The sequence below is a fragment of the Cnephaeus nilssonii genome (genome assembly GCF_951640355.1).
Source record: "Cnephaeus nilssonii genome assembly, chromosome: 6".
NCBI classification, from domain to species: domain Eukaryota; kingdom Metazoa; phylum Chordata; class Mammalia; order Chiroptera; family Vespertilionidae; genus Cnephaeus; species Cnephaeus nilssonii.
This window is the reverse complement of record NC_137077.1, coordinates 17,801,711-17,826,328: the sequence shown is the minus strand read 5'-3', so window position 1 is coordinate 17,826,328 and position 24,618 is coordinate 17,801,711. Positions and strand designations below refer to the sequence as shown.

At 36.8% G+C, this 24,618-nt stretch overlaps 1 protein-coding gene across 2 annotated transcripts in view; it reads left to right on the top strand.

Annotated features, from left to right (window-relative positions):
* Window positions 1–24,332, top strand: part of NEDD1 (NEDD1 gamma-tubulin ring complex targeting factor) — a 30,603-nt gene extending 6,271 nt beyond the window's left edge. The window contains exons 4-15 of one of the 2 annotated variants that reach the window (XM_079775563.1): window positions 3,206–3,322; window positions 4,968–5,108; window positions 6,865–7,094; window positions 10,488–10,689; window positions 11,079–11,268; window positions 14,316–14,444; window positions 17,367–17,414; window positions 18,735–18,937; window positions 19,839–19,992; window positions 21,001–21,157; window positions 22,144–22,210; window positions 22,654–24,332. In XM_079775563.1, coding sequence (XP_079631689.1) covers window positions 3,206–3,322; window positions 4,968–5,108; window positions 6,865–7,094; window positions 10,488–10,689; window positions 11,079–11,268; window positions 14,316–14,444; window positions 17,367–17,414; window positions 18,735–18,937; window positions 19,839–19,992; window positions 21,001–21,157; window positions 22,144–22,210; window positions 22,654–22,758 — 1,743 coding nt within the window. In that variant the 3' untranslated portion in view covers window positions 22,759–24,332. The remainder of the gene's footprint in view (window positions 1–3,205; window positions 3,323–4,967; window positions 5,109–6,864; window positions 7,095–10,487; window positions 10,690–11,078; window positions 11,269–14,315; window positions 14,445–17,366; window positions 17,415–18,734; window positions 18,938–19,838; window positions 19,993–21,000; window positions 21,158–22,143; window positions 22,211–22,653) is intronic. The other variant, XM_079775564.1, reaches the window with a different exon arrangement.
* Window positions 24,333–24,618: the final 286 nt, after the last annotated feature.

The following is a 24,618-nucleotide window of genomic DNA, read 5'->3' as shown; positions in this document are numbered from 1 at the left end:
TTTTTTGTTTTTTTGTTTTTTTTTAGGTTTCAGATTTTCCTAGCAGACCCTAAAACATTATGAATAGTCCTAATTTTACACTGGAATAGGTAATGGAGCCCAATTAGAAAGAACAGCTGGATAGCTGATCTAATTTATAAAGGACTTTTGATTTCTATCAGTCCTTTCCTAAAGATATCCAGTGGGATTGGCCCAAAGTTCATTTCCAGCCCATATATGTTGGAGGCTGTGGCAGAGAGCATGCTAATGGTAGAAATGGAGTTTGAGACCTTCTGCCTATTCAAACTCAGTTACGTAAAATTGAAGCAGAGAGCATCCCTGGTTGATAAGATCAAAGTGTATATCCTTTCAGAGCAGGCATAACATCTTAGTCATCATCTTTGAATCTTTAAATCCTGTCAAAGACGGTTGACATACATTTAATTAAATAGCATCAAAATAATTTTGATTTCCTCTGTTACAATATGTATTATGCTACTTTTACATCATGTCTTAGAACCAGTTTAGTACCTTTTTGTTTTTGTTATTAAAGTATGAAAATAGATGATATATACAAATTGACACAATTCTACAAATTTTGTGAATATTCCATATCAGTTGTAGTTAATTCTCTTTCCCTTCTTTAAGAAATCACATCAGGATGCATGTGGCTGAAGTGGTCATTATAGTTATAATTTGAATCTGCTTTAATTTACTTATAAAAGTATTTTGCAAACATTGGTTCTTTAGCCTTTATCAGTAATTTATTATAACATTAGTGTGTTGAAAACCTTTGTTTTGTAGGACCCAAGTTCTTTTACTCATGTGCCATTTGAGATATTAGAGCTTTCCTTATAGGAAAATATGATTCTTATTTAAACATTAATTTTTGAGTAGAACTTTTTAAGTTTATATTTTCATTTTCTTTGATTTTGTATTTTACTTCTTAAAAGTAGGCAGATTGGTATTAACAGTATTATAATGGGTGTGATAGGCTACTATATAACCTAGAAATTTGACCAGCTGTTATTTTTAGATTTTAAAAACACCCATTGCTTGTGTTTTGGGATGTAGGATTCCTGTAATAACTACACGATTTCTGTTAATTATTTAAGTTCATTAGCTACATTAATAATATATTAACAAAAAGAATCTTCTGTCATCAGGGTAAGCCAGCTATAAACAGCTTTTGTTCTGAGCCCTTCAGAATAAGTTGAGTTGTTTTTGACAATTAGAATCCTAATATATTTATTTTTGATGGATATCATTCTTGTCTATTTTCTTTAAAGGTTATTTTTATAGCTCTTAGTGAACTGTCCTGATTTGCAGTGATAACTACATTCTAAATCTTATTAGTTTGTTCAGACCAAATTTAGTTCCTATGTATGTATGTATGTATGTATGTATGGTGCCTAGAAGAGAATTATTCCTACTATACTGACACATTGACCTAACGTGCTCCTGTTTATATGTGTTGGTAATTTTGACTCTTGGTCAAAATTTAAGAGCCGTAAGAAGCTTGAGTGTAGGAGCCACCTGCCCCTTTTTAAGAATCTGGTGCTCTCTTGAGTAGAGGATGTTTTTGAGATGCGTGGACTCTCAAGTTAGGAACAGTAGTTCTAGTCCTCATCTCTCATTTCTCAGATGAAGAAACATAGGCTCATAAAGGTGAGATGACTTGCCTAAACCTGCATGGCTTGCCTTTAGATTTTAACCAAGTCACAAATATGTCCCCTTTGGAATCATTTCTCTATTTTTTCCCCATAGCATTCAACTGGAGGTAAGAACATTAATGTAACTACATAGTGTACCTGAAGGTTAAATAGGAAAATACATGAAACATTGTGTTCTGATGGATGGGCACCGCCAGGTAGATGATGCTCAGATAATTATTGTGAGAAAAACTTGGTAGCCTCTGTATTTTTAGCCATTTATGTTATAAATATATATTGAGCATGGATATGGTCTTTGCTCTTAAAGAAACTGACATTCTGGTGGAAGACAGACAGTAAACTAGGAAACAGATTACCCAGATAGTGATAAGTTGTTGTGTTGAGAACTAAAATAGTTAAGATATTGAGATAGCAAGTTACCTTAGGTGGCCAGGGGAGTACCCCTGAAGAGATGGCATTTAAGGTGCTGTCTATTGACCAGAAAAAGCTGTTCAGCCAAAGTTCGGGGCAAGAATAGCTGTTGTAGAAGCCTTGAGGAAAATGTAGAGTTATTTTTAAGGAATGCAAGAACGTCATTGTGGCTGGAGAATTAGTGGGTGAAGAGAAAAATGAGAGCTGAATGGAAGGGGCCAGATGAATAGATAGGGCTTTGAAAGCCAGGTGAATGAGTCTGGAATTTATTCTAGGGTTGATTAGAAGCCATTGAACATTTCTAAATGGGAGAGACATGATCAGATGTACATTTTTTAAAGGTCACCCTACTTACGGAGAACGGAATGCGTAGGAGTAGAAGCAGGACAACCAGTTAAGAGGCTGCTGTGGGGTTCCCACAGTGTTTGGAGTAGAGTGCTAGAAGGAGTGCTAGATACTGGGAGGGCCAGGTGGGATTTATTTTAGTGTTGGAGTTTGGAGAATTTGTGGTAGACTTGGGGCAGGCAGAACGAGGAATCAAGGCTAATTCTGGAATTTTATCTTGAAAAACTGGGTGGATGGTGTCTTTACATACATGGGGAAGAATGTAAGAGTCAAGTTCTGATGACTCGATGTTTAAGAATTGGATTTCTTAAGGGGAGATTTGCCACAAGACTTTGGGCAAATATCTTGTCCTCGATGGAAACCTTTCCTCATCTGTAAAATGAGGGACTTAGACATTCTTGAAAGTCTTCTCTACCATTAGCGTTTTCTGAGATGTGGTTTGATTGTAACTCAGGGTATCCTGTGGAAATGCAAGAGCAGGTTTTAGTAGGGGAGATATCAAGGGCAGGTAAGCCCTGATGGGAGACCAAGACTTGCTGGTATTTTCTAAGCTTCCTCTGTCACCTCTGTGTATGGCAGAGAACATGAATCTGGCTGATTTCTTGAAGTCTTTTTTAACTCCTTACAAGCTATTGGATCCATGTGGGAGATTAGAGGTGAATCTTTAGCATAAGTATTAGCATGTTTATAACATTTAATTCAACAAGTATTTATTAAGTGCTTGCTAAGTATTGAATAAGACTTAAAGGTCATCTCTGGGCTCTTTAAGTTAAGGTAACTTTTTTTTTCTTTAATAGCAAAAGCAGACATGTGTCAGTTTAAATTCCACATCTATGTATTTGGTAAGCGGAGGCCTGAATAACACTGTTAATATTTGGGATTTAAAAGCAAAAAGAGTTCATCGATCTCTTAAGGTAAGGAACTTGGGTGTTGTTGTTTTCTAATGTTACTGAAATGGGTATCTCACAATGTGCTTAGTTACCAAACTTTTCTTTTAATGTTGAGCTTTTATGATAAAAGTAAGATGCTTCAGAATAGAAGTGAGATTTGTTAGGGAAAATAAAGATTCAATCTCTTCACAAAGTCATAGAAATTGTATTGGACATCATATTCTTAATTTCCTAGATGGGAGCAATGCCCTAAATGTCTTTCTTCTCATCAGATATTGTTTCTTTGATTTAGGAAAGCAATAAAATGTAGAGACATCTCCAAACATGCTTGAAGGACCATTTGAAAAGGTTGTCATGTAATTGTTATTACAGTATAAAAAGTGTAATATAATAGTTACTATTCTTGGTATTACATTAATATAATTATTAGATACAAAGGTTGGTTTGTTTATATTAGTAAGGTATGACACCAAACTGTTAAAAACTAGACTCCTAATCCTGATCCCTTTTCTGTGTTCCTGCTAGATTTCTCTGACTTGATTTTGGAAAACAGTCCTTGTGAACTCAGTTAGTTCAAAACCAGTTTTGTTGTCTCCACATGGATAGATTTCCCTTTTGATTTGGGAGACAGCCTAATATAGAGGGAGGCAAATAGGCTTGGGGTATGACCTGGAATTGAATCCCGGCTTTTTCATTTAGCAGTTATATAACTCTGGGTGATGTGCCTAAGTTGGTAGGAGTGTCGTGTACACCTAAAGGTCACGGGTTCGATTTGTGGTTATGGCATAAGACCTAGGTTGTGGTTCGATCCGGTCGCCTTTGGGGGGCATACTGGAGGCAACCGATTGATGTTTCTCTCTCCTTCCCCCCCCCACCCCTCCCCTCTCTCTCTCAAAATAAATAAATAAATAAATAAATAAATAAAGTCAATGAAAATGCCCTCTGGTGAGGTTTAAAATAAATAAATAACAATAATAATATATCAAGCTCCCAGCGTTAATAGGTACTCGACAAAGGGAAGCAGCTGCTGTCATCTCTCAAACATACCTTGCCCTTCTGGCTTTGGGGCTTTTGTTTCTTACTCTTCCATTTTGCAGTGTCTGGTCTACTTCCCCTAGTTTAGCTCTTCTTTCTTTAAGGTTGAACTCCAACTTTGTGTCTTGCATAAATCTTCCTCTGTCAACTGAGTTCACAGTGATGCCTCTTTCTCTTTTGTTTTGACACTTTGCCTCTACCACCACTCACTTAGCTTTGTTCTGCCATTTTCATGTTAATTTAAATGTCCTGTCTTCTCAATTGAACAGTAATACTTTCAAGGGCAGGGACTCTCCTAATAGTCAACTCCCAATAAATGTTACTTGTCAGTGGAAGTGAATTCTTTCAGAGAGACATATTGCCATTTAGAAAATTACCTTTTCGTTCTGTCTCTCATTTCAGAGTGCCTGAGCTTTATTATGGTCATGAAAAATAGATCTCTGTTCCCTGGGAAGACTTGGTGTTGATCAGATAGTTTTCTGCGTATTTCAGTAATTTTTAAAATTTGAGGAAAATGTTAAAGCAAATATTAGACTGACAAATGGATAATATTTATAAAACACGAAATTTACAAAAACATGAAAATTTGCTTTTTGAAGGTTTGATGGCACTGTATTTTCATTTTTTCTTTCAGGATCATAAAGATGAAGTAACTTGTGTAACATATAATTGGAATGATTGCTACATTGCTTCTGGATCTCTCAGTGGTGAAATTATTTTGCACAGTGTAACCACTAATATATCTACTACTCCTTTTGGTCATGGTAGTAGCCAGGTAAGTATGGGTTTATTCAGAATAAAGTTGATAAGATAGGTTTTGAACTCTTATATAAACCAATGACTTTTAAGTTTTTAAAATTAAGTATTTAAAATAAGCTTGATTGAAAATAAGCTAATTCATACTAGATTGAGTATGCTTACTTTATTGAGTTCAGTTAGGCCATTGAATATAACATGCTCCTAGGTTATAACTATATATAACAAAATACAAATAGTGTTACCTGGTTAAGCCCAAAACATGAACATTAATCTTTCTATAGACATTACAGTTATAGAAGTGTTGCATAGCTCAAATTATGTTAGCTACAGGACAGGTACATAAGTACTCTGATGGGCATGTGATAATTGAGTGTGTTTAGGCATAGGATAATGGAGTTTTGTTCTTTTGGTTTCTTTAAGTATATCATAGTTAATGTATCAAAACTTATTCATGTATTTCAGGTTAATACAGGAGTATGTAGGGAAATGTTTTGTTGTTGTTCATCCTCACCCAAGGATATTTTTTCCATTGTTTTTTTTTAGAGAGAGTGGAAGGGAGGGAAGAAAAGAGGGGGGGGAGAGAGAGAGAGAAAGAGAGAGAGAGAGAGAGAGAAAGAGAGAGAAACATTGTATATGAGAGAGACACATTTATTGTTTGCCTCCAACATGTGCCCCAACTGGGGCTGGGGATCGAACCTGCAACCCAGGTATATGCCCTTGATGGGGAATCGAATCTAAGAACCCTAGGTGCATGAACTGATTGATGCTCCAGCCACTTAGCCACACTGAGGAGGGTTGTAAGAAAACTTTTTATAAAGGAACTAGATGCCCGATGCACGAAATTTGTGCAAGAGTAGGCCTTCCTTCCCCCGGCCGGCACTGGCTTCCCTCCCTCTGGCTGCTGGCAGGCACCTGGGATCCGGGCTTCCCTCGCAGCCCTGGCTTTGTCCTGAAGGATGTCTGGTCTAATTAGCATATTACACTTTTTTTTATTATAGATATTAGCCAAATTTTTTCTTCATGAAAATGTCTATAAAATTTTTAAAATTGTGGTGGTTTGCAGGCCAGCCACGCCCCCCGGCGACCCAAGTGGAGGCCCTGTATCTGGGGTTTATTTATCTTCTACAATTGAAACTTTGTAACCTGGAGCGGAGCCAAGCCTCCCACTTGCTCAGTGGCTGCCGCCATTTCTGTTGGAATTCATTTACCTTCTATAATTGAAACTTTGTAGCCTTGAGTGGAGGCCTGGGCCCGCCAGGGTGTATGGAAAGCTTGGCTTCCTCCATTGCCGGGGAAACCCAAGCCTCCCTCCTGCTTGCTCAGTGGCCGCAGCCATCTTGGTTGGGGCTAATTTGCATACTCGCTCTGATTGGATGATGGGCGTGGCTGATGGGCGTGGCTTGTGGGTGTAGTGGAGTGCTGGTTAATTTGCATATTACTCTTTTATTAGATAGGATATTCTAACCCTAATGAATCAATGTATTGTATTTTTTTCTATGGGGAAAAAAAAAGGAGATTGAGTTAGCTGTACTCCACGTTAGTAATATCATGACAGATGTTCAATTCCTAGAATATTGGTATGTCTTGGGATCATCTTATATAGCCCACTAAATGATTTTATGGTATTGATTGAAACCTGTTACTCTCTAAACCAGTAAAGTCCTAAATCCTGTGTGAGTGCTGTGCCTGTGGTTGGCTGTTATTTATATAGTTTATATAAAATGTTCTTATGAATGCTTACAATTACATAAAATTTATTCTTATTTTTATAGCCTGTTCGGCACTTGAAGTACTCCTTATTTAAGAAATCGCTGCTGGGCAGTGTTTCGGATAACGGAGTAGTAACTCTCTGGGATGTGAATAGTCAGAGTCCTCACCATAACTTTGACAGTACTCATAAAGCTCCAGCTTCAGGCATCTGCTTTTCTCCTGTCAATGAATTGTTGTTTGTAACCATAGGCTTGGATAAGAGAATCATTCTCTATGACACTTCAAGTAAGAAGTAAGTGTGGCATTTCTTATCTCATTAGCAGATATATTAGTGATTTGTATAGACCTACCTATGATTAATTAATGTTCAGGAGCTCTCAAATTTGTGTACTTGATATCTGGTAAGGTAGATTTTTTTTTCTTCTTCCCATGCAGAAAAAAATAGATGAGGTGTGGGTATTATTTTTTAATTATTATTCTGTTTCTTTTTTAAAAAATTTTGAATTTACTGGGATGACATTGGTTAATAAAATTATATATAGGTTTGAGGTATACACTTTTATAATACATCATCTGTATATTGCATTGTGTATTCACCACCCCTAGTGATGTCTTTCGTCACCATTTATTCTCCCTTTTCCCTCTTCTACCTCTCTACCTTCCTCCGCCTTTCTCTCTTGTAGTCATCATACTGTTGTTTGTCGTGCCTATGAGGTTGTTTTTTCTTAACCTTTCACCTTTTCACCCAGTCCCCTAAACCCCTTCCCCTCTGACAGCTGTCAGTCTGTTCTCTGTATCTGGTGAGTCTGTTTCTGTTTTGTTTGTTAGTGTATTTTGTTCATTAGATTCCACCTATCAGTGAAATCCTGTGGTACTTGTCTTTTTCTGGCTGGCTTATTTAGAGCACTTCTGGATTGTGAACGTTGAAGGATAGCCTGCTAATGATTTCACATCTTTATTTTAACATGTACGCACATTATTCTTTTTAAAAATATAACTAAATATGGTTAATTTGCTTTAAAATTAATTCCTTATGTAAAGCAGGGTGTCTGAAGGATCAGCATTTTGGGCTGGGTGATTCTTGGTTGTGAAGGACTGTCCTGGGCCCTGTGGGATGTTCAGCAACATCCCTGGCCTCTACCCATTAGATGCCAGTAGCACTTTCCTAGTTGTGACATCCTAATGACCTCCAGTTGAGAACCAGTGGTCTAGAGCTAAAGGACACATAATCTAAGTATCTGGGTTTGTTGTGCCTTCCTGTACTTCTTAGATTTATAAGGGTGCTAGGTTAGCTTTAAAAAAGCTGCAAAAATGCTACAGGTGTATTCAAGATACCTAACAATATGCAGAATCCTGTAAAAAAATGGTAATGTTATTACTAGGGAAGGACCTACTGTCAGCCCTTATTAGAAATTTACTCTTACTTATTTCACACTAGAGGCCCGGTGCACGAAATTCGTGCACAGGGAGAGGGGTGTCTCTCAGCCCAACCTGCACTCTCTCCAATCTGGGACCCCTTTGGGGGATGTCTGACTGCCTGTTTAGGCCCTATCCAATAGATTGGGCCTAAACAGGCAGTCGGACATCCCTTTCACAATCTAGGACTGCTGGTTCCCAACTACTCGCCTGCCTGCCTTCCTGATTGCCCCTAACTGCTCTGCCTGCCAGCCTGATCACCCCCTAACCACTCCCCTGCCAGCCTGATTGACGCCTAACTGCCCTCCCCTGACACCCCAGTCACCCCCAAATGCCCTCCCTTGCATATCCCCTCTTTATTAGATAGGGTTTTTTCCTTTAGCATATTGGACAATCCTAACTGGTTTGGCTCTGTGGATGGAGCATTGGCCTGCAGAATCAAGGGTCCCAGGGTCGATTCTGGTCAAGGGCATGTACCTTGGTTGGGGGCACATACCCAGTGGGGAGTGTGCAGGAGGCAGCTGATCGCTGTTTCTCTCTCATAGATGTTTCTAGCTCTCTATCCCTTTCCCTTCCTCTCTGTAAAAAATCAATAAAATATATATTATAAAAAAAGAAACATTTAAGATTCCTTCATATCTGCCTGGCTGGTGTGACTCAATGGTTGAGACCCCAGGCTGCCACCGCTGGAAGGGGTTCGGGCCCTGGCCAGGCTGAGACCCCAGCCCAGAATGCCATCTCAGCCCAGCCAGGCTGAGACCCCTGCCCAGGCTGCCATCTCAGCCTGGCTGGGGATAGCCCGGTGGGGGTAGCCCAGTGGGGGTGCGCAGCTCCAGCCCAGGTTGCCTTCCCTGGCCTGAAGATCGCGCATTGGGGTTGCACTGCCCTGCTGGCCTGAGACCCCTGGCCCCCAAGCCCTAGGCCACTTTGCCCCGATCGCGCACCGGGCCTTGGGGGCGGGGCACTGTCAGCCGGCCTGAGACCCCCAGCCCCGAGCCCGCGGCCGCTTTGCCTCGGATTGCACACTTTGCGCCGGGGCTCGGGGCGGGGCGCTGTCGGCCGGCGTGAGACCCCCAGCCCTCCAGCCCGTGGCCGTTTTGCCCCGGATCGCGCACTTTGCGCTGGGCCTCGGGGGCGGGGCGCTGTCGGCCGGCCTGAGACCCCCGGCCCCCCAGCCCGTGGCCGTTTTGCCCCGGATCGCGCACCGGGCCTCGGGGGCGGGGCGCTGTTGGCTGGCCTGAGACCCCCGGCCCCCCAGCCCGTGGCCGTTTTGCCCCGGATCGCGCACCGGGCCTCAGGGGCGGGGCGCTGTAGGCTGGCCTGAGACCCCCAGCCCCGAGCCCACGGCCGCTTTGCCCGTGATCATCCACCGGGCTTCGGGGGCGGGGTGCTGTAGGCTGGCCTGAGACCCCCGGCCCCGAGCCCACGCCGCTTTGCCCCGGATGTGCACCGGGCCTCGGGGGCGGGGCGCTGTTGGCCGGCCTGAGACCCCCGGCCTCCCAGCCCGCGGCCACTTTGCCCGGGATCGTGTGCTGGGGCTCGGAGCTAAGAGGACTGGGCGCCGCCATCTTGTGGCCATGGGCGCCGCCATTTTGTCGCGGAGTGATGGCTAATTTACATATTACTCTATTATTAGATAGATTCTTTCGTCTTTTTACTATTTTTTGGAACTAATTTACTAAGAGACCTGAGTCAGTAAGACATTTCTCTGTTATATCAGACACTCCAGTAAAGAGCTCAGCTTCAGCAGATTGGTATCCATATTTCTCTCCTTGCTTCCTGAGGATCAAGCCACATGGGTTCAGTTAGCTTTTTGGTGAGGAGATACAGAACTAAGAACAAAGTAGCAGCTGCTCTCCTGTGAAAGGTCATAGTCCTCTTGAGGCTTAAGCAGGTCAATAAATGGAAAAGGGATACTGGGAGCCTCCTTAATTCTGAGGCTAGAGCCCTTTTATTTGTGGAGTAGCACCCAGGAATTCTGTCATATTCATTGCCAAGGTAACAATTACTTAAATAAATAGGTACTGCTTCTAGAACATGTAGAGTGAATAGAAAAATAGGATGAAGTGTTTAGCAGTTCCTCCATATGCCATGGCACTGGAAATGTCTAATTCTAAATTTATGCTTTAAAATAAATGTTTGGAATGTGTATGCTACTTGCCCAATTCTAAGTAAGTTTGGTTTTGATCTGCTAGTGATTTATATGTCACATAAGCTTATATACCTGTATACACTCATATATCTACATAGACTTGCTCTCTTTCCAAAGGCTAGTGAAGACTTTAGTGGCTGACACTCCTCTAACTGCAGTAGATTTCATGCCTGATGGTGCCACTTTGGCGATTGGATCCTCCCGTGGGAAAATATATCAGTATGATTTAAGGATGTTGAAATCACCAGTTAAAACCATCAGTGCTCATAAGACATCTGTGCAATGTATAGTATTTCAGTACTCCACTGCTCTTTCTAAGGTAAGATATTTCCTTTCTGAATTTTTTATTTTACTAAATAAATCTAGCTCAGAATATAGAAATTTTATGTTGTCAATCAAACACAGTGTAGTTTTGCTTCATAATCATTTTTATATAAAAAACATTTAATATAATTTTAGTACAAAGCCATTTGATACTTGGTTTTAAAACTTTTTAAAAAATTTTATGCTTAATTTTCATATTTCTCTCTTTTCATATTGTAAAAAGGCTTTTTTGGTTCAGAGGGAAACTCTCAGCTATACTAGCAAGCTTAAAATTTGTAAGGAAAAATATATACATATTTTTACTCTAATAGGGAATTTATAAAATATTAATAACAGTAGGGAGCATTAGAAACCTGAGCTTTTAAATATTCCATTACATTTCAGTCAGGTTTAAATAAAGACCCTTCAAGTAAGGCCTCAGCTGTGAACAAACGGACTGTTCCTGTGAGCGCTACTAGTGGGGGAGCTCAGAGTTCTGGAACTATCAGAGAAGCCACTGCCCCTGCCACGGCGCTGCCACAGCCCATGACAGCAGCCGTGGGGAAAGGCACAGTTGCTGCCCAAGACAAAGCAGGTAAGTGGTGCTTCTATATCGCACCCTAATATATGTAATTATACTTTATTCAGGAACCAAGAACTCAAATTCACTTGAGTATTTAAGTAAAATTATTAATAAATATCATTGAAGAAGTAAACATTTTAACTTTAGCTACAATTTTTTAAAAATTTAATGAAAAAACATTTCTTTTAGTCTGTTTAGTTGAACTTCTGTTGTAAAAAATATTGCTTATCTTAAAAACCCCCAATAATGTCAACTCAAATTATTCATTCTTAATACTAACTAGACTGGGTGACTTTACATAGTGCCTTCAGGTTAATCAGTAGAGAATGCAATTTTGATGTCATGATTTGATCTCTGAGGTCTTTTTCTTTTCTTTTTTAAAAGCTATTAATGGTTCCTTTCATATTTTAGAATGGAAGGTAAATCAAGTGATGAAATGAATATATTTAAGTATTAAATAGTGCCTGGCTTATATTAAGCCACATACTAGCAGTTGGTTAAATGAAAATATTACAATTTTAAATAATTTTTTTTCTACGTTGATAATCAAGCATTTCTTAAAGAGGAATTTATTTAGACATTGTGAAAGTATAATATGATAAGCTTCCCCATACCTACTATAGAATATATTCTTTGCCTGCAATAAAGATCATATTTCCTAAATTCCTAAAAACCTTCTGGTTTTTATTTTAAGAAATATGCTACACTGTCAACATGCAACAGATATTTTAAAAAGTTTACATGGTACATATGCCAGTATGTTTTCAAAATATTCTCATTAGAAATGGATGTACCCATTCATGTCTTTAAATTTTTAGGACAAGTACTTGACATGGATAAAAATATTTGTTGGTGCCTTTTCAGTCAGAGTTTACTATTTCCAAGTATAAGCAAAAGTTTAATTTGTTAACATTCATAATGTGGAATAGTGTTTTTAATGTTGTAAGTATATTCACTACAAATTTTCTGTGAATAGCTACATTGTCCTCACATAGAAATTATTACATATTACGTGGAAAAATAAATGCTATCTACTTAAAAGAAGAGTCTTTTTGAAAATTTGAGTAATGTTTGTCAAAAAATGTTTAATTAACTATATTAAAATTGCCATTATTTTAAAATTTTAATTTATCAATTTTATGCATAATTTTCAAAAAGTAAACAAAATATTTTTCTCAATTACTGTAAATTTTATGAAGTCTGTATTTATTTAGTTTTTAATAAGGAGGCTATGTTTAACAATGACAGCATTAATTAGGAGTTGACTTGAATCTGCAGGGTCACTGATTAACAGCTCTTTCCTGATTAGCAGTTTCTGGCAAAATGAATTTTTGCTCTGCATCCATAGTTAGAAATTCTGTTCATTAATTTTATTTTGAAGTAATTTCAAACTTACAAGAAAGTTTCAATAATATATAAAGAACTCCTGAGCTCAACTGTCCAGTAGATTTGCCATTTTATAAATTTTGCCACATTTGCTTCCTAAATTTCTCTCAAACTCTCTCTCTCTCTCTCTCTCTCTCTCTCTCTCTCTCTCTCTCTCTCTCTCTCTCTCTCTCACACACACACACACACACACACACACATCCATTTTTTCCCCCTCTGAAACATGTAGAGTATATTAGGGTTAAGTCTCAGGTCTATCACTTCTTACCAGAATGACTTTGGGCAGTTTTCTTAACCATTCTGAATCTTATTTTTCTCTTCCACAGATAATAACTTTTAGAGTTATTGTGAAAATCAGAGAAAAATGTATCAAAAGTGCCTGGCACATGGTGGGCACTCAATAATTATGGTGTGATTAGTAGTATTGTTATCATGATCATCATCATTACTATTATCATTTTAAGCTTCTTGTAAAATCCGAAGTTTGACAAAAAGTTCATGTTGCTTCTACTAAAGTGGTCCTGATTTAGTTATTGAAAACAACCTCTGCAGACTTGTTACTACTGCTTATTTTCAGAAGGAAACAGCCATTTAAGGAATGAAAAACAGGACTCTGCCTTTTTATTGTCTACTTTACTATTCTCTCTGAGTTTGGGATTCTGGTTTCCTGCCTCTTAGTAAACTTTGTGAGGTCAGTGAAGTCATTTGAGGTCGATAATGCCTAGAGCAATGTTAAGCTCCCCTGTTAGTGAAGAAAAGAAGAGGGAAAAGTATCTATTCACTGCAAATTGGGGAGAGAACGGACATAACTTGAATCCTGCTGTTAGGCATTGTGCTACATATGCCTTACAGACTTTTTTAATGATTATCATTTGAGATAATCAACTAAGTTATATGTTCAGAATATTTTTAAGACAGAAGTAAGTATGTATATTATTTTAGAAAATTTTCAAAAAAAATGGCTACAATAACATGGTGGTATATGAATAAATAAGTTATTTGATTTTGGGGGAGCCCTTCATTCTATGAAAGTGATGGTTAAATGAATTATTGTTAAATTCTGCTTTTCCCCCCGATGGTCACGGTTGTAATATTACCAATAATATGGGTAATACATTATTTTTTTTTAATTTATTCACAAAATCATATATTTTTAAAAAATTATTTTAAAATTAATCTTATTGGGGTGGCATTGCTTAATAAAATTATATATTCCTTCAAATGTAGTATTCAATGATATATCATCTATGTATTGCATTGTATGTTTACCACCCCAAATCAAATCTTTTGTCATCATATGTTTGACCCCTGTTATCTTTCACTATCCTATACCCCACTCCACCCCCCTTCCATCTGGTAACTACCATGCTGTTATCTGTGTCTATGAGTTTTTGTTTGTTTTTCTTTTTTTTTTTAATTTAAATTCTTCATTGTTTAAAGTATTACATATGTCTCCTTTTCCCCCCATTGATTTCTCCCTGGCTGTTCCCATCCCGCAGCACATGCCCTCACCCCCCTGCTGTCTGTGTCCATGGGTTACAGGTCATTTGGTTGATCTCTTACCCCTGTTTTTCTTGTGTGTTCATTTGTTGCTTTCAGTTTTATATTTTTAGAACCTCGCTTCTGATCAATTTCTTTAGATGTAATAAATTTTCATATCTAATTTCTATAAGGTTTGTCTCGAAGCATCAATACAGATATTTTATCGAAGGAAGTAGACAGTGGAAAAAATCAGGATTTCTCCAGTCTTGATGATACTAGAGCAAGTAGTTTGGGGGACATGTTCTCACCTATCAGAGATGGTAAGTCTGTTCAGATCAGAGGATCATGTTCTTGCTGGTAGTCTTACACTTTTATTCTGGCTAAGAGATGTGGGAAGCAGCTTCAGTATAACTCTTATGATGACAGTTTGCTCATTTTCTCAATTCCTGGGGTGGTATTTTTCCCTTTGACATGATATTTTAGGTAACTATATTCCAAAATATATGCTGGTAATTTTTACATGGCAAATTTGCAGATAGCTCTGAAGTTAGCATTTTAATTTATACAAAAGTTTCTTAAAGCAAGTTTTGTCTTCATAGGCAATCTTTACTTGTATTTACTTTTTTTTTTTTTAATATATCTTTATTGATTTCAGAGAGGAAGGGAGAGGGATAGAGCGTTAGAAACATTAATGAGAGAGAAACATCGATCTGCCTCCTGCACACCCCCTACTGGGGATGTGCCAGCAACCAAGGCATATGCCCTTGACCAGAATGAAACCCGGGACCCTTCAGTCCGCAGGCCGACGCTCTATCTACTGAGCCAAACTAGCTAGGGCTGTATTTACTTTTTAATACACTTTTGTAAAATCTTGGGTATTGATAGATAAAATATATCTTCCTAACTTAAAAAAAACATTTGTTTCTGTGATTATTAATATTTAATTGGTATTTATTAAATGTTTTCATGGAGAAATATGGCTAAGTGATATGTTGCCTCATCTTTTACACTGTGTATGAAACTATCTCTCTCTCTCACACACACACACACACACACACACACACACACACACACACTCTTCCCATTGCTAGTAGCTATTGTCATTTAAAAAAAAAAAAGCAAAAACTTTGTCAGCTTGTTGAATGGAAATATTATTTATCATAGTTGTTCACACTGTATGAACTAGGCCCATTGTTTGGCTGTGTTCTTTTGGTACTAATGTTCATTCTGTTAACCTTTATGGGATAGTTCCACTGCTTAATAGTATTATCAAAAATATTGGTGAATTTCTAGAGGATATTTTGGCAGGTTTAAATACTCATACTTTTTGGCCTGTTAATTCCATTTCTGTAAGTTGACCTAAGACAATATTCTGAAAAGCCCGAAAGATTTGTATGTTTACTGTATAATAGTGAAAAACTGGAATGAATTTAAATGTCAACAATAGCAGTGTGTTTAAATTGTTACATGTGCCCCCGATCTTATAAAATTTCATTTTTTACTTCAAAATTGTCTATTTTCCAAATTTTCTCCAATTAATTTCATAATCAGAAACAATAAATACATATGTGATTATATAGAATTACTGAGTGTCTTCTGCCTTACCCTAGCCTGAAAATACTTCAGTTGCCAGGTTAAACTCCTTTATCTTCCACCTAGTGAAAAAGGGAAAGATTCCTTTCTTTCAAGACAAAGAGAGGTCAGGCTACATAGTTAGAGGAAAGAGAGGAAGGATGTGGGTGAAGGAGGGAAAAGTGGCTTGCGCTGGAGTTGAAACAGGTTTCTGAAGTAAGTGCCCAGTTGGGGATTTTGGCTTATGAGAACCCCTGGAGTTAACTATTGAGTTGAAGACTATAGGAAGGGGCTTTGTGGAGGATTTTGAGTTATGAATGAAATCCTCTTTAATGGTATTCCAGATAAATAAATTCCTCTTTAATTACTTTAGCTATTTAAAAAAATATTATTAGTATATGAGCCATATGCCTTTCATTTATTAGAATTTTGTATTATTAATGAGAAGAAAACATGGATACTAAATATAGTACTGCTTTTATTATCAAGAGATTTGCAAGGATGAAACTCGACTAGTAAAAGGCTTAATCTGTTTTGGCTCAATTTCTTCATCTTTTAAATACTTCTGCTTTTGTTAGGGGAAAACTAATAACTTTTAAAAGTGTATGTGTGCTATACAATTAGTAAGTATATATATAATATGTGTATATATATATATACACTATATAATATGTGTATATATATATATATATATATACACACACACACACACACACACACACACACACATACATACACACACCACACACACACATGCAGATGGATGGATGGAAGGATAGGATAGATGTACGATAGTCCTACTAATATGATAATCATTTATGACAATCAATTTATTGGCCATTAGAGTTTCTGGTGAACTTGACCATTTTTCTTTTAACTCATTAAAATAGAGTTAAGCAATATTTGGTTGGTAATTGGTAAATGAATATTTCTGCCATTGAAATAAATTTTAATACAACCTTAAAAACCTTATGTTTTATAGCATTGTATTGCTTGCAAAATGTTTTTATGTTATTTCAGTTGATTCTCAATAAAATCTTGTGAGATGGTCAGGGCATTATTCCCTTTAAATAGATGCAGAAACTGAAGTTTAATTGTATTAACGTTTGTCCAAGGTCACAAAGCTATTAAGTGATATAGGCAGAACTGAATTATAGATCTTTGGTCCTCACTACAGTGCTTTTCCTATTATACTTGGCTGTCTCAATAAAATAACTATATATATAAAAAGCTAATATGCAAAGTGTCCCCTCGGGAGTTTGACCGGGAGAACGGGAGTTCGATCTCTCACTATGATGTGCACTGACCACCAGGGCATGGCACAGAACATGGCAGGCGATCGGTGGCGGGGCGCTGAGGGAGCGAGAGAAGGAGGAGGTGGTGAGGCGGGAAACCTGATCAGCCCTGATTGCCGGCCAGGCTGAGGGACCCTCCCCATGCACAAATTTCGTGCACCAGGCCTCTAGTGTCATAGAATTGTCTTTTTATATTTGCGCTGTGAAGCTAAAAGAATGAAAAGGGGAGTTCATGTGAGTACTAGCTTTAACTTTACTCAGATTTTCTTCTTAAAAATGTAATCTTTGAACTCTTTGGGGAATGAATAGTAATTCTAAGTTGCTATAGCATCTTTTTTACTGTCTTTTAAATTTGATTTTCTAATTTTCTTACAGATGTTGTGGTTAACAAGGGAGGTGATGAGTCCGTAGGCAAAGGAGATGGTAAGAACTATTGAGAAATGTTTTAATGAAAATTGTAAGTGATATTGTGTTATCTATCCCTGTGTAACAAATTACCCAACATTTTGAATTTTAAAAGAGCATTTATCATCTCATAAAATGTGGGCTAAGATCATGGCTTAGCTTGAGTGCCTTTGGCTTAAGGTCTCTTGGTGCTTTAATCAGGGTGTCATTAGGGCTGCAGTCATCTCCAGACTTAACTGGGCAAAGATCTGCTTCCAAGCTCATTCATGTGTCTGTGAGCAAAGACATTAATCGGTTTATTCCCCTGTGGGCTTCTCCACAGGGAAGTTGACAACGGGCCAACTGGCTTCCCTTAGAGCTGGTGAGCAGGAGAGTGAGAGAGGGCACCCAAGATGGAAAACCACAGTGTGTTTGTAACATAAGCTTGGAAGGTATTCTCTTTGTTAGAAGCAAGTTACTAGGTCTACCCCATGTTCAAAGGGAGGGGACTACTTGAGGGCATGGATCCATGCCAGAAGTCAGGGATCATTAGGGGCCTTCTTAGAGGCTGCCTGCCAAGACATATACCACAGTGTGAACCAAATGAACACTTCCGTTGTCAAAAACTAATACTGATTAAAATGTCCATTGTGTTTTTCAGTTTTCAAAGTATTTTCATATACAATATCTCCTTTAAGCCTCACCACTCAGGGAAATAGATATCATTATTCACATACTAGAGGCCTGGTGCATGGTTTCGTGCACCAGTGGGGTCCCTCAGCCTAGCCTGCGCCCTCTCGCAATCCGGGACCCTTTGTGGGATGTCGGACTGCCGGTTTTAGCCCGATCCTCCTGACAGTCCGACATCCCCTGAGGAATGTAGTAGTGCGTGAAGTGGCAGGTGGCTGGGGTGGAGCCCAAGCCCAGGCCAGGCACCTTACCACTCCTGCTCATCACAGCCCCGCTGTGCCTGCCGCCACCGCCTCTTGGTAAGCTTACTGAGCGGCGCTCCTGCTGTAGGAATGCACTGACCACTTGGGGGCAGCTCTTGCGTTGAGCATCTGCCCCCTGGTGGTCAGTGTCTGTCCTAGTGTGTCAAACAGTCAACCAGTCGAACAGTTGACCAGTTGCTTAGGGTTTTATATATATAGATTTGCAGATCAGAATGCAGTCACAGAGAGTTTTACAATGTTTTTGCATCAAATAAGGGCTAGAGCTGACAAATGAACCTGATTTCTGGATCCAAATCCCGTGTCTTTCCATCATATTAGCCTGTCTGTCGTGTTAAATGCTTTTGTTAAATATCCAACATTGGAGAACATCATATGCAAACACAGCATTTTTCCTCCTCTTTTTCAGGCCTTGACTTTTTAACACAATTGAACTCAGTGTTTCCTCCAAGAAAAAATCAAGGAGCCTCAGGCACTTCAGTATTACATTCTAGTCCCTTTAATGTCTTTATGGGATCTCCTGGGAAAGAAGAAAATGAACATCATGATCCGACAGCTGAACCTAAGAAAACGTATCCGGGAAAACAGGAACCTAAAGACTCCTTCAAACAGGTATCTGCCTGAAAGTGGTACTGAGCTCACTGTGTGTTTCTCACTAGCAAGCATGATGAAGGTCGGCACTAGGAAGCAGGCAGCAGCCATTGCGTTTGTCCTAACTAGTGACAGTGCTGTGCACTCACTAGGTAGAAAAATACTCTTCAATCTTGGTGTCACGTGTTAAAAACTAAAGGGTACTCTTGAAATCTATCTCTGGATATAATGAAGATAGCAATAGATGTCATATTCTATTTTTTTTTATAGGACAAGAAACTTGATATAGCTGTCTGTGTAGTAATATTTTATACCTGAATTTTTTAGGATGTATTTCCATTGTGGCAGAAAGCACCAAGTTGGTGGTCAAGGCAGTTACCCTAAGTCTTAGAGTAAATTGATGTGCTATAATACAGTACTCAGTATAGAAGTTAATTTATTATGAAAGGATTTAAAATGATCAAATATTACCAGGAAGGCTGAATCTGTTGTGCAGTATATACATTTATTTTCATATTTATTTTTAGGATGATATTGTAAAGATAACATTCAAGAAGTACAAAATATCTTTTAACTTATTTTTCAAATATTTCTGACTAGTAATAAATGAGAGGTTGTGTGTGTGTGTGTGTGTGTGGGGGGTGGTTTGTTTTTGCCTGTGATCACTATTTTAAATTATACTCAACAGCCAGATGCTTAGTAAATGAACTTTTCTTTATCATGTTATTATTGATACTGTTTTTGATTAGTAAACTTGATTTATTTGCCAATAGTCCTAGCAATTTTTTTCTCTTTCTATATCCCTTTTTATTTTCCCTTTACCTGGCCCTATCCACTGGATAAAAGAAAGTTGGTACAAATTATGTGGATGATATGGGTAAAGCCAGAATTTATATATTAATTGTTTATTTTAAATGTAAAGTTTGCAAAGTTGATCTCTGGTGCTGATACCGGAAGTCTAAATACCTCTCCATCATCTAACCAAACAAGAAGTCCTGAGAAATGTGAAAAGCCCGAAAAAGAAAAGGAAGCCCGGTTACTATATGAACCCACAGTCAATGGATCCTCAGCTCCAAGTAAGTACATAAAACTTGCTAATATTTGAAAGTGTTAAGTTGGAAACCCTCACTATTTAACTTGAAAGGAGTGATCACAGACAAAATTTTAAATATTCAAGGTGTTTAAAATTTATGACATTTCTCTAGTGTAACCCTCTTACTAGAAGACAATAAAATATACATGAATTGTTAAATATAACCACATTTATTTGACACTCTTGGTGTGAATTTCATTTTCAATCTCATCTGTAGGTGTCTTGATATAATATGGTACAGATAGGAATATAGTGTAGAACCCTGTGAAAATGGGTCAATTACCTAAAATATTTTTCTTTTTTAAAATTAAGATGAAGATTTATTTGCAAAGATGTTCATCCCAACTGTATTTATTTTTTTAATGTTATTTTTTGATTTGTCAATTACAGTTGACATTCAATATTATTTTATATTAGTATCTTTTTCTCCCCCCATATTAAAGTCCTATTTGTAGAGTTAATACCGCAGACCCTAAACACTTGACCCACACTTACTAGTAAAGGGATATTAGGTTCAGTTATAAGAGATATCCATCCAAACAACTCTTTGTGTAGAAGCAACTCTTTTATATAGAAATCTGTGTTTTACCTTAAGGTTTCTATAGATACATTGCATTAGCTTAAACTCTGGGGCTTTGCCTGTAGCACTACTTTACTCATGTACTCTGGTGGTTTATCTAGTTTGTGCTGAAGCTTGTCACATTCATCTTTTATAAGAGGTTTAGAGATTCTTCAAGATCAGTTCCTCTGTCACATGTTACTACATTAGTCAGTTGGCAGTTCATATATATATAGATAAATGACTATTAGAAATAATGTCATAGAAAGTTTCTTAAGATTTGTATTCCAAACAGTGCATTTTTCTAAATGTCACAGGAACACTTTTCTTTACGAGTTTTTCAAGTTTTCTCATGCCAAATCTTATTTAGAAATGTTTGATGACTCTTAGTCCAAGTTGACTATTAATATTTTCTCCATTGTTTTGTTTTAGATCCAAAGTTAGCATCTTCTGTCACTGCTGGAGTTGCCAGTTCACTGTCAGAAAAAATAGCTGATACCATTGGAAGTAATCGGCCAAATGCACCATTGACATCCGTTCAAATCCGTTTTATTCAGAACATGATACAGGAAACATTAGATGACTTCAGGTAGTAACTGTAAAACTTATAAACAACCCAATGCCAATTGACAGGAGAATGTATACATCAGTATAAATCAGTGAATTACAGATATATAGATCATGAATCTTGAAAATGTGATACTGGATTATTTTCTAAAGGTACACTACTCAAGACTACATAGTATATAGTACCCTTTTTGTAATGCTCAAAGCAAGCAAATTGAAAATGTATTCAGTAGAGAGAGATTCTATGTTATACAAATGTACTGTAAAGCATTTTTTTGCTTAAGCAAAATTCACCAGAGTAGTATTGTCTTCTTTCTTGGGCTTCTCCCAAGAGTTAAGTGATGGAATCAGAGAGGAGCATATAGGCAGTTTCTATGATTTTGGTACTGTTCTAGCTTTATTGTGGGTGACTGTTTCTTTTATTATTATACTTCATACTTGTAGTTTTCATGTATTCTTTTGTAAGCATGAATTAATAGCATTTTATTGAATAAACTATGTTATAACCACCCAAATAACACCTTCCCATTTTTATCTAGACATATTTTATAATGGCTAAAACATAGATAATAGTTAAAACATTGTAAGCTAGTATATTATCTATATTTCATTGTAATATAAACCTGTGTCTTGATAATTTCTGTATTAAGGAATGTAGTGTAGTATAGTGGAAGTAGATAGCCTGGGTTTATATTTTAGGTCTGCTCTTTACTGGTTGTATGACTTTGGATAAGTTATAACTGCTCTGTGGCTCAGTTACTTTATTAGTCAAAAGGAGGTAATAATTATAACTAGTTTTGAAGCTTAAATAAGTTCTTACATTTAAAGTACAAGAAAGTGCCTAACACATAGTAAACAAGTGCTAGGTGCATTGGTATTTTTATTAGTGTAATAATAATTGCTAATACCCAATAATTTGAAAAATGAGAAAGCTTAAGTAGTTTCTTGAATGATAGAGAGTTGGTAAAACTGTTACAATTCTAACAAGTATTTTATATTCTTCCCTAGAGAAGCATGTCATAGGGATATTGTGAATTTGCAAGTGGAGATGATTAAACAGTTTCATATGCAATTGGTACGTATGACACATGTTATTTTAAGTGAGTGTAGAGTTGTGGATCTGCAAAATTCATTAAAGGGCGATATAGTTGTTACTTGCTTATATCTAGTTCCTGTGATAAATAAACAAGGAGTTTTAGAAATTTAATAAGTAAAATAGTTTTTAACTAGTCACCCTTCTTTTTAACATTTGATAGTTAAGGCAACTTTTTACAACTTTTTTTCTTTGATAAATACGCAAAATGCTCCTCAAATGTGCAAATATAGGCCTCCCAAATAAGTAAGTTTTACTAGTGGTCTTTCATTTACATTAACAAAATAGTAAGAGTGGTTAAGTCTGAGGAATATCATTTAGCTTGTTAATTGAACATGAGGGAAATGATAGCTGACAGTATGTAAAACATGACAAATAAATGTGACATGCCAAGTAATTTAAAAAGCATTTTTGTCCTTTTCTAGAATGAAATGCACTCTTTATTGGAAAGATACTCAGTAAATGAAGGTTTAGTGGCTGAAATTGAAAGACTACGAGAAGAAAACAAAAGACTGCGAGCCCACTTTTGAAATTACACTGAATACCTTAATGTTTTTTAATTTGGGAAGTTTTTGGCAACACAGAACTACATGGAATCAGTGTTGTTTTTATGGCCTCTGGGAAAAATTTTCAAGCAAAAGGGTGATGGGATTTTACACCAACCACTGTTTTTTTCTCTCTGACTCAAAAATATTTATATTTTTATATTAAAAGCTGTACAATGTATAATTTGCCTATAGGAAAGTCAGTAGGATCTTTATTTTTCTGAAAGCTTTAGACAGACACTAAGTGCCCTTTTTCATAAGACAATTGTGCAAAAAAATAGGTTATGGGTGTTTTAAAATCACCTTTTTAACAGATATATTTTTTGATTAACATTTGCCTTTCCAATTTTTTTTGGATATTTGGGAATTAAAGAGTTTGATATGCATTCTATTTTTATGAAAAAAGTAATTTTAAAATGGCAATTGGTGTTTCTAAGCAATTGAAAAATAAAACACAAAGTTAATTACTAATTATTTTGTTAACTTAATGAAGTCAAGTATGACTACTATTTATTATTTGTACATTTGATATAACAGTTTTTTTGGAATTTTGAATTGCACAAATTATCTTTTATCTATTGCATTTATGTTATTAGATTGTACTTCTAACAAATCTCTATTCTGGTTTGGTTTATTTTTGTTTTGTTTTATTTTTAGCAAACTTCTCTACCTATGAAAACTTTTAAGGATTTGAAAGATTTGACCAGAGCTGCATATCTACTAATTATCTCATGAATTAATAATAAGCAAAATTATACTACAAAGTTTTAATGAACATGATTCAACTTATAATCAGTGAAAATTTCATAGTAGATACTAAATATTACTGTATTATTGCAATTCTTTTTCTCCTAAATGAGAAGTGTGGATTTCTCTTTGTGGTTTATATCCTTAACTTTCTCTAATTCTTTGTGTGCTGTATTTAACATTTTTATATTATTGACCTTACCATCAAATTTAGAAAGGGTGATTGTCTAAAGGATTTATAACTCTTTGACAATAGATGGATGTGTATATCTACCTGTTGTGATCTGGAGTTTTAATCATATAAGATTAGGCAGGTTATTGGCTTGTTTACCTTCTTGTAGTCTCTTGTCCCAAAGACTTAAACTGTGTACCTCTCATATATTACTCCTGTCCAATTTTGACTTCTAAGATGAAAATACTAAAATAAAAGAGAAATTGAGTTAGCTTACTAACTTTTTGATTTTCCAAAGCAATGGAAAATTTTAAGGATATTTTTAATAAGTATAAACATACTAATAACTACTTCAAGGAATAAAAACAGAAATACTACTTTTTCCTATTGTGGCTCAGAGAATACATTTGTATTGAAGCATAAAAGGGTGCTACTGTGATCTTTTTTCCTGGCAGATTATGAAAGCATTATGACTTGTAACAAGTTTCCTTATATACCATATCAAGCAGACTTAGAAAATGAAAGTGTGTTTTGCCTACATGCTTTATTTAAATTCATTAATATTTTCCTGTTGCCTTTTTCTGTACATGCACTTGATGTTTATTGAAAGAGGAGGGATAAATAAAACAATTTTAGTAACTTTATGTGTATAGATGAAACATTTTTGTCATAGAACTAAATAAGTACAAACAAAATTTTTATATATGGAAAACCTGAAATTAAATTCTTGCCTCTTACCAAGATGAAATAATAGGGATTGAGTTTATCCATCTGAAATTTTTTTAAAGAGACAATAGATGTGAAACAGTTTTCAAATAATGAACATCACACAGTATGGGACTGTGATCCCCGAGAGACGAAAGCAGGTGAGACCCAAGGAACTCAATGAACCTCAAGCACAAGAAATAACACCAAAGCACATCACA